A 14,494-nucleotide genomic window follows, 5' to 3' on the forward strand; every position below is an offset into this window, starting at 1 on the left:
CTTGCCATTTAAATTAGATCTCCAGAGTGACCTGCCACAATGACCCTGCCGAGGCTGGTCTTTAACTTCTGATGAGTCTGCCCATAAACCTCCAAGGGTCAAACCAAACTTGAGTATTAACAAATTTTCAAAAATAATCCAGCTGATTCCAAAATGTAAAAGCCCAAACGTTCACAGCTTCAGTGAAGTCTACCCCACCTATCCAGCTTCCCCCAGTAGTGCCACTAAAACTGTATTTCAGGCCAAAGGCAGCCAAGCTTCTATACAAATTAAAGTCTGCTACCAGCAGGATTTAAAAAAAAAAAAAAAAAAAATCAGTTAAATTTCACAGAAAGCATATTAGTCAAATTTTGAAGCACATAAGCTTTCAGGTTTCTGGCAGACATTGAGAAATGGAAATCATTCCATATGTTGGTCCCAAAACTTTCATTTTTATATGCTCCAATGGAGATCATACAGCAATGTAAAATGCCTACTTTCATTTAGAAGTTCTTTCAAAAAAAGAAGTGACAACAGGTCCTCCATAGAGATTTGTTTGAACATGACTGTGGTTGTCCCAAGAAACAGCCACCTGACACTTAGAGAATTATACAAGAGAATGTTACCATTATCCACTGAATTTGAACACTAAGTTTTCAACAAGAGTTGAACCTCAATGCCTTTTTTTACTTAGCATTTTGAGTAACACGGCAACAACAACAAAAAAAATGAGGTTAGGCAGAAATACCACTGAAGTGGCAATGTAATTAAGAACAGACAAGGCCTTTTCTTTCAACCTTAACTGAAAAGTACCATGTACCTTCACCTGAAACATTTGGTTACGGGCATTTTGTTACCACAGAAATGACAAATTAAAAGGGATTTAGATAATAGCTACAAGGCACTTAAAAGGTACAGAAGAGACATTAGGCTCTCAAGTTATACTGCTTAATGCACCACTGAAAGGCACTCAGCTACTAAGTGTGGGTACGGTTACTATTCTGCAAGAGAAGTAATCAGGAGCACTGAGATGAAATTCAGTTTTCTTCAATACATTATAAGAAGCCCATTCTTCAATACATTATAAGAAGGCCATTCTTTTAATAAAGGTGAGTGCTTTTAGAGATAGTTATTCTAGCCAAGATAAGCAAACACTTGCACACCAGTGTAGTTTTACATCCATGAATCAGAGGGTTATACAAGCAGACTTGAGGCAAGAACGAATGTGTCTTCACAGAATGCATTGTAAGTCAAAGCTACTCCGTCACATGGCTTTCGTTTTGCTAAGGCCAAAGAGGGTGCTGCAAAAGATAATATTATTTGAACCTTTGCCTAGGTCTAACAGCAGAAGATTTCTAGTTGCAGAGATGCCCAAGGTTTAATTTAAAAACAAGAATTTCTGCACAATGGACAAGTGTCTATCGCACAAGAGTTGACCCAAGTGGCACAACTGGCTAAACACTGGTCCTTACACTGTTCCAATACTCTGGCAAAGGGTTTTACATCTTAACCCCTCCAAATATTTTGCTACAGTGGATATTAAAACACATGTTTTAAATACTTTAACTAGGATACATACCTTAACTTGGGGAAGAGTCACGTAGCTATTGCAAGCATGTCCCTACTGCTATCAACTTAAATTTTCATCTCCCAAGCAAAAGTCCTTTACCTGAATTTCTAAATTACTTATATAATTTTAAGACAACAAAACAGACCAATGGGAGCACATCATGTCATGCTTTTAGTACTAAAACCTTAAGGAGTAAGACAGCCTGCCTGCCAGGCAGCCTTCTCTTTGTTAACCACAAATACTATGATATCTGAAAGTGTCACCCACTTAAGACAGCCCCTTTACATTCCCCTTGTCCTCCAGGTGATAGCCTCAATTAAAACAAACAAAAATCCAGGAAGTCTTAAGGAGACATGTCTTCAAGTCAAGCAAGATTCCAAAATATCCTACATGTACCCCAATTCAGTAGCTTTATCATTTTTCTCCTACTTGTAGGCCACTTTGGGCAAATATTTATGCCTTTTTAAACATTTCAGAAAATTTGGAGATAGGCGATCAATTTGGCTCATCTTGGCTAATAGTGCTTCAGGCAAGGGTACACAACGCCAGTTACTACTATTAAACCGGCCTGGTGAGATGAGACATTCTCAGTAAGTCGCTACGGCAAAAGCTAAGTAAGATTAACTGGAATTCTTCTAGCTCATAATGCTGGATAAAACACTAAGGTTTTAAAAATGAAGTAGCACTGTGAAAATAGCAAGCTAATTTTGTGCACGTGCATACGTGTATGCATGCATCTGATCATGCGCGGCCAAAATTATAAAAAGACCTACTATGCTATGAGTCACATAATCTCTAGTCCATCCACACTGCAGTCCATCTGTAACTCTGCTACATTTCCAACTTCAACTCAGTTACATTTAAGTTCAACATAAAATCTCCACTATTTAGTCTACACTATTCACTACTATGAACACCTGGTGATGGCCATAAACTACACAGCCAAACTGCATGTCAAAGATGACAGTTAAGGTTCTGCAAGCATCTTTTTCTGGTATTTCCTATCCTCTAGATGCAAAATGAGCATCAAGCACATCATGGTTTAACCCCGGCCGGCAAGAAAGCACTACGCAGCCACTCATTCACTTCCCTCTCACCCAGTGGGATGGGGGAAAGAAGCAAAAAAAAGTAAAACTTGTGGGTTGAGATGAAGACAGTTTAATAGGACAGAAAGAAATAAAATAGTGATAATGATAATAATAATAGAATTGGAATAAATAAAACAAGTGATGCACAATGCAATTGCTCACCACTCATCAACCAATGCCCAATCAGTTCCTGAGCAGCAATCTGTCCCCCCCTCAGCCAACTGCCCCCAGTTTATATACTGGACATGACATCACATGGTATGGAATACCCCTTTGGCCAGTTTGAGTCAGCTGCCCTGGCTGTGTCCCCTCCCAACTTCTTGTGCCCCTCCAGCTTTCTTGCTGGCTGGGCATGAGAACCTGGAAAATCCTTGACTTGGGATAAGCACTACTTAGCAACAACTGAAAACGTCAGTGTGTTATCAACGTTATTCTCATACTAAACCCAAAAGGTAACACTATACCAGCTGCCAAAAAGACAATTAACTCTCTCCCAGCTGAAACCAGGACAATGCAGTAGACCTAAAGTGCTATTAAAGAGAAGATACCCAGTGTGAATACATCACTATGTAAAACAGCAGGCAGCATAAGCATGATTTTAGAAACGGTGAGGTAAAAACATGTTTGAGCTTTTGAGAAGTTACAGATGTGGTCCCACACTCAGACAGTGGTGTAACATCACTGCAATACTGGAGATCTTAAGGATTTACACAAAATTTAAAAACAACACCCTACTAACACTATAGAGTCAAAAGTTTCCACTAATTCCTATAATATAAACCAGATCTAAAGCTACCTACATGTTTTTAGTTACTCTCTCTTGAACAGACAGGCACCAAATTTCAAGAGGCAAAGTTCTTTGCATTGTTATCAAAGAAAAAAAACTCATGTTGTATTCTACCTTATCCAAGGGTCATTCTGTGCAAACTCATGGAAGTACAGCCAAACAATGGAAAACTTATGCAAACCAACAGTGCTCAATCTTTCCAAATGGAAAGCTTTCCATTTTTATTCTAACGGCAGAGGTGGGCTGTGCTACAGCTCTCCTCCTGCCATACAACAGAACCTAATTGCACATCATCTTGTATTTTCAGGCAGTATCAGAACTGGAAATCATTATCTGCGCTTCTGAGCATAGACCATAACCCTACCTGGATCAGAGGAGGCCTAGGGAAAGGACTAGGAGCTGGCTACTATCACTACCTTGCCCTTTTCTCCTGAGGATAGACTGCTGTCCTAAACAGGCTACAAGCTGGGTGAGTTGTCGGGAGGATTCTGTGGGGCCCACAGAAGTAGCCATCCAAAAAACTACATGCAACAGCAGAGTGAGGGTCAATCAGGTATTCCCCAGGCCTGACAGAGATCATAACTGTGCTTATGATCAGTGAACCAACATCAGAAAGTTTCTTGCCTCCCTGCCTGCAGACAGCTTAGTGGCTCTTTTGCTTTGGAGATAGCAAGCTCTGAATGCAAGCTCTTCAGACCCGGAGCACACACCTCCAGGCTCTATTCACCCGGAGTTCCAAATCCCTTTGCTGCATCAAACCTCTGCTTATTAGCATCAGCGATACCTAAAAGCAACAAAAATACAAGATTAAGTACACTGAGAAAGAAGCTCTGTAGCACCTTGCAACACAGAGGCCTGCAGAAGGCAGCTATTGTGCTGAGAGTACCACACATTTTTTCCTTGGCACCAAGGAATATTTTTGTAGAGTTAGAATTATGTAACTGTTAGAACATTTAAGTGCTTAAAAACTTCTATTTGCTTAATTTTAAGCTTTCTGGGAAGTAGCCTACAATACCAAACATTTAAACATGGTGCTCATTCTTGCCATCAGTCATCCGTAAGTAAGTTCCATATCGATTTCCTGCTCTAAAAAAAAATTATTCCCACATATTGCAAATTCCTTTGAAATCAAATCACCTGAAAGAAGCTGAAATCCAACAATTCAGAACTTTAAACAGCACACAGTTAATTAGTTAAAAATGCAAAGAAAACAATGCCTTGACAAGTATTTAGCCCCCAAATTACAAGAGAAAACTAATCATAACACTTGGGCTTTTTTCCCCCTCCAACTTACATGTCAAGACTTGCTCCTTCAAGTACCAAAAATACCTTATGAAATAAATTGCCTTGAGAACTATCAAATAGCAAGTGTAACAATGCAGTTAATTCTTCTTGTTTCCTTTCATGTTAGGTGTATTGGTTTTCATCTACCCAGCCTAAAACACCTCTGAAGGAGCTTTTAATATTGACTCTTGCTCTACATTAAACATGCTTCTTGACACAGCATACTTGGTGTGGTGGGTTGACCCTGGCTGAACACCAGGTGCCCACCAAAGCCGTTCTATCACTCCCCCTCCCCAGCTGGACAGGGGAGAGAAAATATAACAAAGGGCTCGTGGGTCGAGATAAGGACAGGAGAGATCACTCACCAATTACCATCACAGGCAAAACAGACTCAGCTTGGGGAAAATTAACGCAATTTATTACCAAGCAACCAGAGTGGGGTAATGAGAAATAAAAAAAAAAATCTCAGAACACCTTCCCTCCACCTCTCCCTTCTTCCCAGGCACAACTTCACTCCCGGATTCTCTACCTACCCCCCGCCAGCGGCGCAGGGGGACAGGGAATGGGGTTTACGGTCAGTTCATCACATGTTATTTCTGCTGCTTCATCCTCCTCAGGGGCAGGACTCATCACACTCTTCCCCTGCTCCAGCGTGGGGTCCCTCCCACGGGAGACAGTCCTCCAAGAACTTCTCCAACGTGGGTCCTTCCCACGGGCTGCAGTTCTTCACAAACTGCTCCAGTGTGGGTCCTTTCCATGGGGTGCAGTCCTTCAGGAGCACATTGCTCCAGCGTGGGTCCCCCACGGGGTCACAAGTCCTGCCAGCAAACCTGCTCCGTGGGCTCCTCTCTCCACAGACCTGCAGGTCCTGCCAGGAGCCTGCTCCAGTGCGGGCTTCCCACGGGATCACAGCCTCCTTTGGGCACCCACCTGCTCTGGCGTGGGGTCCTCCATGGGCTGTAGGTGGATATCTGCTCCACCATGGACCTCCCTGGGCTGCAGGGGGACAGCCTGCCTCACCATGGTCTTCCCCACGGGCTGCAGGGGAATCTCTGCTCCGGCACCTGGATCCCCTCCTCCCCCTCCCTCTGCACTGACCTGGGGGTCTGCAGGGTTGTTTCTCTCACGTTCTCACTCCTCTCTCCAGCTGCCAATTCTGTCTGTCCCAGCAACTTTTTGTCCTTCTTAAATCTGTTATCACAGAGGCACTACCACTATCGCTGATGGCATCGGCCTTGGCCAGCGGCGAGTCCGTCTTGGAGCCGGCTGGCATTGGCTCTGTCGGGCAAAGGGGAAGCTTCCAGCAGCTTCTCACAGAAGCCACCCCTGTAGTTCCACCCCCCCCCTCCAAAACCTTGCCACACAAAGCCAATACACTTGGTCAAACCATGCTTCTGGGCAGCACTATGTGTTTAATAATGAAGTTTGTTTGTATTTCTCACTTGCACCTTCCTTGAAAGGTTGGCTCCCAGCACAAGAATACCATTCAACTATAAAAACAAGAAGAATTTCCTTTTTTAAAAGCAATCAAAAGCTGTGATGCGAAGGTGCACTTGCACCAAACACACAGATCTTTGAGTGATCCATGAGGAAACACTTTCTAATAGTTCTGCAAGTATCCTGAAAACTTTGCTCAGTCAAAGCACTGGGCAGACATTTATCAACCTGCAGGCTCTGAAGGCCCAAGCATCAAAGAAAGACACTGGATTTCAAGGCAGACACAGAGCCTGATCAACAGTCAACTGAGATGGTGAAAGTTTCACCATGCACAACCCTCAGCCATTGAAGTCTACCCCAGCTAGCACCTATCCTCACCAGATTACAGCTTAATAACCTTTGTTGTGGTGGTCCCCATTTAAGTATCAGCTGCCAAAATTAAAGGTGAAGACATTCTCCTGCCATGTAGCAAAGAACCTGCTCAGCCAAACAGAAGATGCCTATGGCATCAAGCTGGCATTGATGAACTGCTCACACATAGTTCTGCAGATTACAGCACAGTCTGGTTCTCTATTGCTCAGGCACTGCCTGCAAAACCAGAAAAAACATATTCCCATCATTTCCAGACCAATTTAGAACTACCACATAGCCCAGTGGAGTCTGATCTACAGACCTGTCTTATCACACCATGTCCTTCCCAGCTGACCTAAGAAAGAAGCAACTGGCACTATCTGTGACCTGGACATGAAGCATTTCATTCTAAGAAAAATCTTTCCTGTGCCACTTAAAAAAACCCACAAATAACTGAATCAGCTGTGAGCAAATCAACATCTTGGACACACAAGGTCTACCCACCTTTCACCCTTAAACAAACTCTGAATGAGTCAGGGACCAAAAATCAAGTTCACCAATGTCCTGCTTTCAGCTGTGAGAGAGTTAATTTTCTTTTTAGTAGCTGGTATAGTGTTACCTTTTGGGTTTAGTATGAGAATAACGTTGATAACACACTGACATTTTCAGTTGTTGCTAAGTAGTGCTTATCCCAAGTCAAGGATTTTCCAGGTTCTCATGCCCAGCCAGCAAGAAGGCTGGAGGGGCACAAGAAGTTGGGAGGGGACACAGTCAGGGCAGCTGACTCAAACTGGCCAAAGGAATATTCCATGCCATGTGATGTCATGTCCAGTACATAAACTGGGGGCAGTTGGCCTAGCGGGATCGCTGCTCAGGAACTGATTGGGCATTGGTTGATGAGTGGTGAGCAATTGCATTGTGCATCACTTGTTTTATATGTTCCAATTCTTTTATTATTATTATTAGTCATTTTATTATTGTTATTATATTATACCTCTGTTCTATTAAACTGGTCTTATCTCAACCCACGAATTTTACTTCTTTTCCCGATTCTCGCCCGCATCCCACTGGGTGGAGGGGGAAGTGAGCAAGCAGCTGCGCAGTGCTTAATGCCGGCCAGGGTTAAACAATGATAACCTATTGCAGGCAAATACCTGTAGTCCAACACAACTGATTCTGCCGGAAACTTTAGTCAAACTGGCAATTTCTTGTTGACAGCAGCTGAAGGACAGACGTTTGCTCTTACCACTGGACCTCTTTGGAGGACTTAACATCACTGACCCTGAGCTACTTCTGTCTTGACAACAAGGAATGAGATAACCAGTGCACGGAATAGCTCAACTCCTTCCTTAAGGGTGGTAATCTGGAACTTAAGCAAAGGGCTGCCCAAAACATTGCACAGCTATTCAGTACAACGGGGAGTAAAGTCACTAGGTAAGGCAAAGGTTGATATAACCTCCACTGCAGATGTGCACCTTCAGCTGATCACATAGCGGGGGGCTTGCAGTTCAGGAGTGCTCCTACCCCTTGCTGATACAAGCTGCTCTTCACCCAGTGGTTGCTTCTAAAGGCTGCTGCCCTCTCCATCTAGCTGGGAGGTCCTAAACTGTGAAGTACTGCAGCAGATTTGAGCATGCTGTATTAGTTGATAAAACATGCTTAGATGCTGTGCTTGAATTTTTAAGAAGTCCCTGACTTTACTACAGCCAGCACTAAGGTATTGATAACCTACCATTTAAACAAACAGTCAGGGGTTCTTGTTTTCTGCTTCAATTTACCAAATGCTAGAGTTACAGGATTAGCAACTGAAACCACAATTTGTTGAAATGTTGAACCAGCTTTTAACAGCAGTAGCTCCTGTCGAGGAGGTGCAAAGAGAGCACTTTCCTCATTTCAGTTTATTCAGCTAGTTCAACAACCCAGAGAGAAAGGTCATATTTCTCCAAGAATAAACAAGGTGCCAAAAGCTGATACTACGAGCTCCAAGAGCTCCATGAGCACAAATCAAGCATTTGTATTCTCAGTCAACCATCACTAACACAGTCTTTATTAAGGTCACATTAAACACAGGTTTTCCTCAAAATATTTATACTCGAGCTTAACTAGGAGCCTTCGTACTTTCCCTCCAGTCCCTACCCTCAAACCACACCTCAAGTGGAAGAAAATTCCCAAACTCTCATCGTCACAAAGTTTAAAAAAGTTATAACCTGTAATTGCATATTCCTAATCCTGCTTACCTCATCTTAGGAAACTAAAAATAGAAAAGAAGATGAAGCTAGATATTTCATCAAGCCAAGAAATCTGAAAAATAAATCAGATGCTGATCTCAACTAGTGCTCACCTTATATATACTATGAATATATCATAGAAGTGACCCCACCAAATAAAGTTTAGGGTATTTATCTTACCTCTGAACAATTCAGTAAGCCAAGTCTAACACATCTAAAGGTTTACCTGAAGGCCCAATACAAAGAAAGACAAGAACATCACTCCCCAGGACAAGAGGACTCCTTCTCCCTAGGGAGAGAATGAGGGTCTAAGACCACTTTTTCAGTGGCTCAGAACTTAGGATGCACAACCACAGATCACATGCTACCAAAACAAAAAACCACCATGCCCAGCTCCTCATGGAGGAAAGACGAGACAGAAACAACACATGACAGACTCCAGCCATACCGCTTGAAGGGAATCCCTCTGCTGTGGAGGGATAAAGGCACCATGAGACCTGAGGCTCCCACTCTCAAAATAAGTACCACAGGATCAGTCAGAAGAGTTTAGAAGAAAGGCATGACAGTTCAAGGACGTCAAATACCAAAAAAGATAGCACGTTCATAATATTGAGGCAAGGCAACTGGCAACCTTGCCTAAATCTACACTTGTTAACATGCATCCCCAGATTATTTCGCAGGCTGCTCCAGCTTCTTTCCAGGAACCATTACAAACATACAGTCCAGACAGCTCCCCGACCAAACAGAAGTATTTTGATCCATTGTGATTTCTTTGAAAAAAATGGATGAGCAATGTAAGTGCAGGAAGAGGTCGCCAAACCATTTGGATGTAAAAATGACCCAGTTACCAACCAAAGACTAGAGTGACTTCCTGAATAAGTAATAATGGAGGTGAGTCTAAGAATATACCTATCACACCTACATGAGTAAGCCAGCCAACTCATTACAAAAGGCAAGCCTTGTGCCAAAGCCTTCCCTTCCTTCAAAACAATGAGGTCAAGCTGAACGTGACTCAAATCTATTATTCCCCAAGCTACAAGTTATTTTGGTTTTGTGGAACAAAGCTCTTAAACCTTGACCTGGAGAGGCCAAGAGGCACTGAAGATGCATGTTAGCCAAGCAAAGAGATCATCCAAAAATTTCTTCAGTTTGACAGAAGCCAAAGGGCATGGAATGGGATACGCAGGAGCCACTACTAAAACAGTTAACTCTGGGAGAAGCGAGCTGAAGGGGACAATATTTTGACAGAGCCCAAGTGGACATCAAGTGCAAAGGAGTGTGCCCAATGCAATATCTTCTACAGGCACCAAGGTTTTTTTTTTAATTGCTGCTTTTAAGAAAAACGTGCAATTCCTCCTCCTCCTTCTCCAGTTGTTTTGAGAATTTAAGTCTGCTCCCTTCAGTCCCTTTCTGGGATGGCAGTGCCAGATTTCTTGCTTACTGTACTTACCAGAGGGGAAATAACACCCACAAAAGTTTTTTTGGATTAACAGGAAGCTTGAGAGGGGAATTGAAAGCATTTATCTAGCTTCACCAGTTATGCGTTGCTACAGCCCTTTGAAGGCTGGCCTCTAAAAGTTTGGAGAGGAAGAAAAGGAAAACAGGGGGGAAAAAATCATCGTGAACGCCAGTCCTGAAGCCCACGAGGTTTTGAGGAAAACAAAATTCCTTTTTTTTTTTTTTTTTCCCCCTGAATTCATCAACCTACACAGGATCCTCCCGTGCGACCAGCGAAGCTATCGAGGCATGGCCGGGAAGCCCCTTACTTTGAAACAAATACAGGCAGCCCAGCGCCAAGCGGACAACGTGGGGCGGAAGGGAGGAATTCGCACCCTGCCATGAGGAGCCTGCCTTTCTTTGGGGTGAAAGCAGGGAAATAACAGGACGGAGGCGGCCGTTGGCGCGGCCCCCCGCTCCCCCAGAGCTCCCGCCGAGGGAGAGGGGACGGCAGCTCCCACAGGCCCCGGCCAGCCCGCCCCTACACACCCTCCCCGTCCCCCCGCCGCCGCCGCCGGAGGGGACGGGCAGTCGGCGGGGCACTACCGAGGGGCCGCCGGGCCCTCCCTGCCAACCCCCCGCCGCAGGCCCCCGACCCCCTCCCGCGGGAGGAGGCGGAGGGGCCGACGGCAGCCGCGGGCCCGCCGCCCCCCCCACCCCACCCCAACCCCCCCCTTCCCCCCGGGGCCCCCTCCGAGCCCGACAAAGAGGCCCGGCAGGCGGCGAGGGAGGCGCGCAGGCCCCAGCGGCGGCTCCCCGGGACCACCGCGGCGGCGGGAGGGCCGTTCCGCCGGCGGGGCGGAGGGGAAGGCCGTACCTTGAAGTAGCCGCCCTCGTAGAGCGTGTTGGGGGGCCCGAAGATCGCCACCTCCCAGTTGTAGAGGTCGGACTCGTCGACCAGGGTGATGCGGAAGCCCTCCACCGGCTCCTCCTGCAGCGACTTCAGCTCCAGCATCAGCGCCTTCTGCGAGCTGCTCATCTGCTGCTGGGCCATGGCGCGGCGCGGCCCCCGCCGCCGCCGCCGCCGCCGCCCCGCGCTCCCGCTGCCGCCGCTGCTGCTGCCGCTGCTGCCGCTGCCCCGCGGGCCCCCGCCCCTCCCCGCGCTGACGGCCGCCGCCGCCGCCGCCACTTCCTTTTGTGACGGCGCCCGCTCGCCGCTGACCTCAGCGCGCCGCGCCACGCCGCGCCCCGCCCCGCCGCACGGCGAGCCACGCCCCTACCGGCGCCCTTAAAGGGGCAGCGCTGCCCGCCGTCCCCGCTGCCGGGGGCGAGCGGCCGGCGGGGGTGCGGTAGCTTCCGAGGGCCAGGCCCGCGTCTGGTTTTCCGGCGAGGCCCGGCCCGGCCCGGCCCGGCCCCACGGTGGGCTGGGGCGGAGGCCGCGGGGTCGTGGGGGGAAGCCACGTGCTGGGCTGGCAGCCGGACGGAGGGGGCGGCGCTGCGCGGCGGTCACGGGTGGGTACGGCGGGGCACGGCCGGCCCACGCTGCTGCGCTGACGGTCGCAAAACCGCCGCTTCTTGTACAAAGGATGGGTTTTGAGGAGCGACCTCGCGTGGCCCAGCGTCCCCCCAAAAATCCTGCAGCAACCCCCAAGCAGCAGCAGGAGAGGAACGGGCAGTTAGACACCCCCCCCCACGCCCCACCCCACCCAGCGTGTTATTTTCACGTTGTTCCCCGGGCATGCAAGGTGCTCCCAGCACAAAATGGGGTTTCGATCCTGCCTCCCATCTCCCGGCCTGGTTAAGGGAGGAACGCGTTTGCGGGGGTGGCGAGGTGCATCGACCTGTGAAGGGGGGCGAGCACCTATTCCTTAGCAACTCTTTAATGAATGACATAAATATTAGTCTTTATAAAAATAAACAAAGTAAAATAAGAAAGCGATTATGCAGCAGGAGGATAAACAGCACAGCACAACCCCAGATGGTGCAAATCTGGGTTTCGCTTCTGGAAACGTTAATGCACGCGCCTGCCCGGCAGCATACAGGACCACCCAGATGCTCGAGAAATACCCGTCGTGGATGCACTTGCAAGCTGGACATCTTATCTCAGCCAGGGCGGGAGAAACAATAAGGACATAACAGCCCTGACAGAGAAAAGCTGATGTGTATTCCCTGAATTAAAGAATTTATGTGGTTATAACAGGAATAATTGAAATAACTGAAAGGCTGCAATGAGTTCTAAATTAATTGTAATGTCTCTCCCAACGTGTCAAAAGTTATTCAAAGAAAGTCTCTGTTGACTGCGTACTTGGGGCCAAATAAAAATTGGGTATGAATAAAAGTGAAAATCATGTAATGCCTTAATGTAAATCTGTGGTGTTGGATTACATAGAGTCCAGGGATGAAATGGTAGAAGACCCTGAGATGATGCTGCATAGAGAGGGTTTGAGGAGCGTTCACTTTAGAGATTAATTAAATCAACAAAGAGATTGAAGACAGCAGAACAAGGGGACAGTCAGCAGGGACTGTCCAGAAAAGTGGGAACCAGTAACAGGGAATACTTACTTGCTTTATTAGACTGGGACTCTGCTGCGGGATGTTACTCCATCCAGCAACTCAGTGCCATTCGGAGAGTCAGGACATTTATTTAGACAATAACAAGAGTACCACAGTTAACCACATAGAAGGGAATGGGATTCATTGGACTCCTCGTGTTTGAGATATCTTAACCCATTTCTGCTTGGCAGTTCTTTCATCCTTCCACAGGTGGAAGGGCTTGGTCCACCTCGCAGAGGCTCCTGCTCCTTGGACAAACAGGTTGGATGCCATGTCCCATCATCCCTACATCCTTATGTAGCTTTAACCTTCTCTCTTGCCTCCATCACCTCTCACTGCTTTCCCATCCCGATGACAGCCCCATGGGCGTGGGTGACCATTAGACCTGCCTCCTGCCTTTTCCAGAGCCGTGGACTTTCCTGAAGGCACGGGACCAACAGCGAGGGCTCCCTGCATTGGTGGGAGATCATGCAGCTGTTGCAGCCTGCGCTGCAGATGGACCTTGAAGTCTCTACCTGGCACTTGGCAGCCACGGCTCCTTCTCCAGACCTTTGCCCGGTGAGGAGAGCAGGTGGCAGATGGTTTTCCCCAAGCAGCAGCTGTTACCAGGATATATTTGCTGTTGGCCCGGTGGCGAGAATGGCATCTTCCCCCTTGTCCCTGCAACTGCGCTGCTAGCCCTCCTTCTGCCTCTCAGGCTCTCCCCAGAGAGGCCCCCATCACCTCGAAACATGCTCCAGCACTGGCATGGACTGGTACCCGGTCCAGGGCTTGTGACTGCCTCCAGGCTGTAAAACACTCCAGCCTGATACATCGGGGCACAGGGCCTTGCAAAATCCCATCTCACCCTGCAAAATGTCCCTGTGGGGACTGGCACGGGTTTTCTCCTGAGCCAGTGTATTGGCTTTGTGTGGCAAGGTTTTGGGGGGGCGGGGAGGAACTACAGGGGTGGCTTCTGTAAGAAGCTGCTGGAAGCTTCCCCTTTGCCCGACAGAGCCAATGCCAGCCGGCTCCAAGACGGACTCGCCGCTGGCCAAGGCCGATGCCATCAGAGATAGTGGTAGTGCCTCTGTGATAACAGATTTAAGAAGGACAAAAAGTTGCTGGGACAGACAGAATTGGCAGCCGGAGAGAGGAGTGAGAACGTGAGAGAAACAACCCTGCAGACCCCCAGGTCAGTGCAGAAGGAGGGGGAGGAGGGGATCCAGGTGCCGGAGCAGAGATTCCCCTGCAGCCCGTGGGGAAGACCATGGTGAGGCAGGCTGTCCCCCTGCAGCCCATGGAGGTCCACGGTGGAGCAGATCTCCACCTGCAGCCCATGGAGGACCCCACGCCGGAGCAGGGGGATGCCCAAAGGAGGCTGTGATCCCGTGGGAAGCCCGCACTGGAGCAGGCTCCTGGCAGGACCTGCAGGTCTGTGGAGAGAGGAGCCCACAGAGCAGGTTTGCTGGCAGGACTTGTGACCCCGTGGGGGACCCACGCTGGATCAGTGTGCTCCTGAAGGACTGCACGCCGTGGAAAGGACCCACACTGGAGCAGTTTGTGAAGAACTGCAGCCCGTGGGAAGGACCCACGTTGGAGAAGTTCTTGGAGGACTGTCTCCCGTGGGAGGGACCCCACGCTGGAGCAGGGGAAGAGTGTGATGAGTCCTGCCCCTGAGGAGGATGAAGCAGCAGAAATAACATGTGATGAACTGACCGTAAACCCCATTCCCTGTCCCCCTGCGCTGCTGGCGGGGGGTAGGTAGAGAATCTGGGAGTGAAGTTGTGCCTGGGAAGAA

At 48.0% G+C, this 14,494-nt stretch overlaps 1 protein-coding gene across 1 annotated transcript in view; it reads right to left on the reverse strand.

Moving 5' to 3' along the window:
* The window catches only part of UBE2R2 (ubiquitin conjugating enzyme E2 R2), a 57,659-nt gene extending 46,364 nt beyond the window's left edge, over positions 1 to 11,295 (reverse strand). Inside the window, exon 1 of the mRNA XM_030005125.2 lies at positions 11,039 to 11,295. Coding sequence (XP_029860985.1) covers positions 11,039 to 11,215 — 177 coding nt within the window. The 5' untranslated portion in view covers positions 11,216 to 11,295. The remainder of the gene's footprint in view (positions 1 to 11,038) is intronic.
* Between the last annotated feature and the right edge of the window lie 3,199 nt (positions 11,296 to 14,494).

This window comes from Aquila chrysaetos, chromosome Z (genome assembly GCF_900496995.4).
Source record: "Aquila chrysaetos chrysaetos chromosome Z, bAquChr1.4, whole genome shotgun sequence".
In the NCBI taxonomy this organism is placed as follows: Eukaryota; Metazoa; Chordata; class Aves; order Accipitriformes; family Accipitridae; genus Aquila; species Aquila chrysaetos.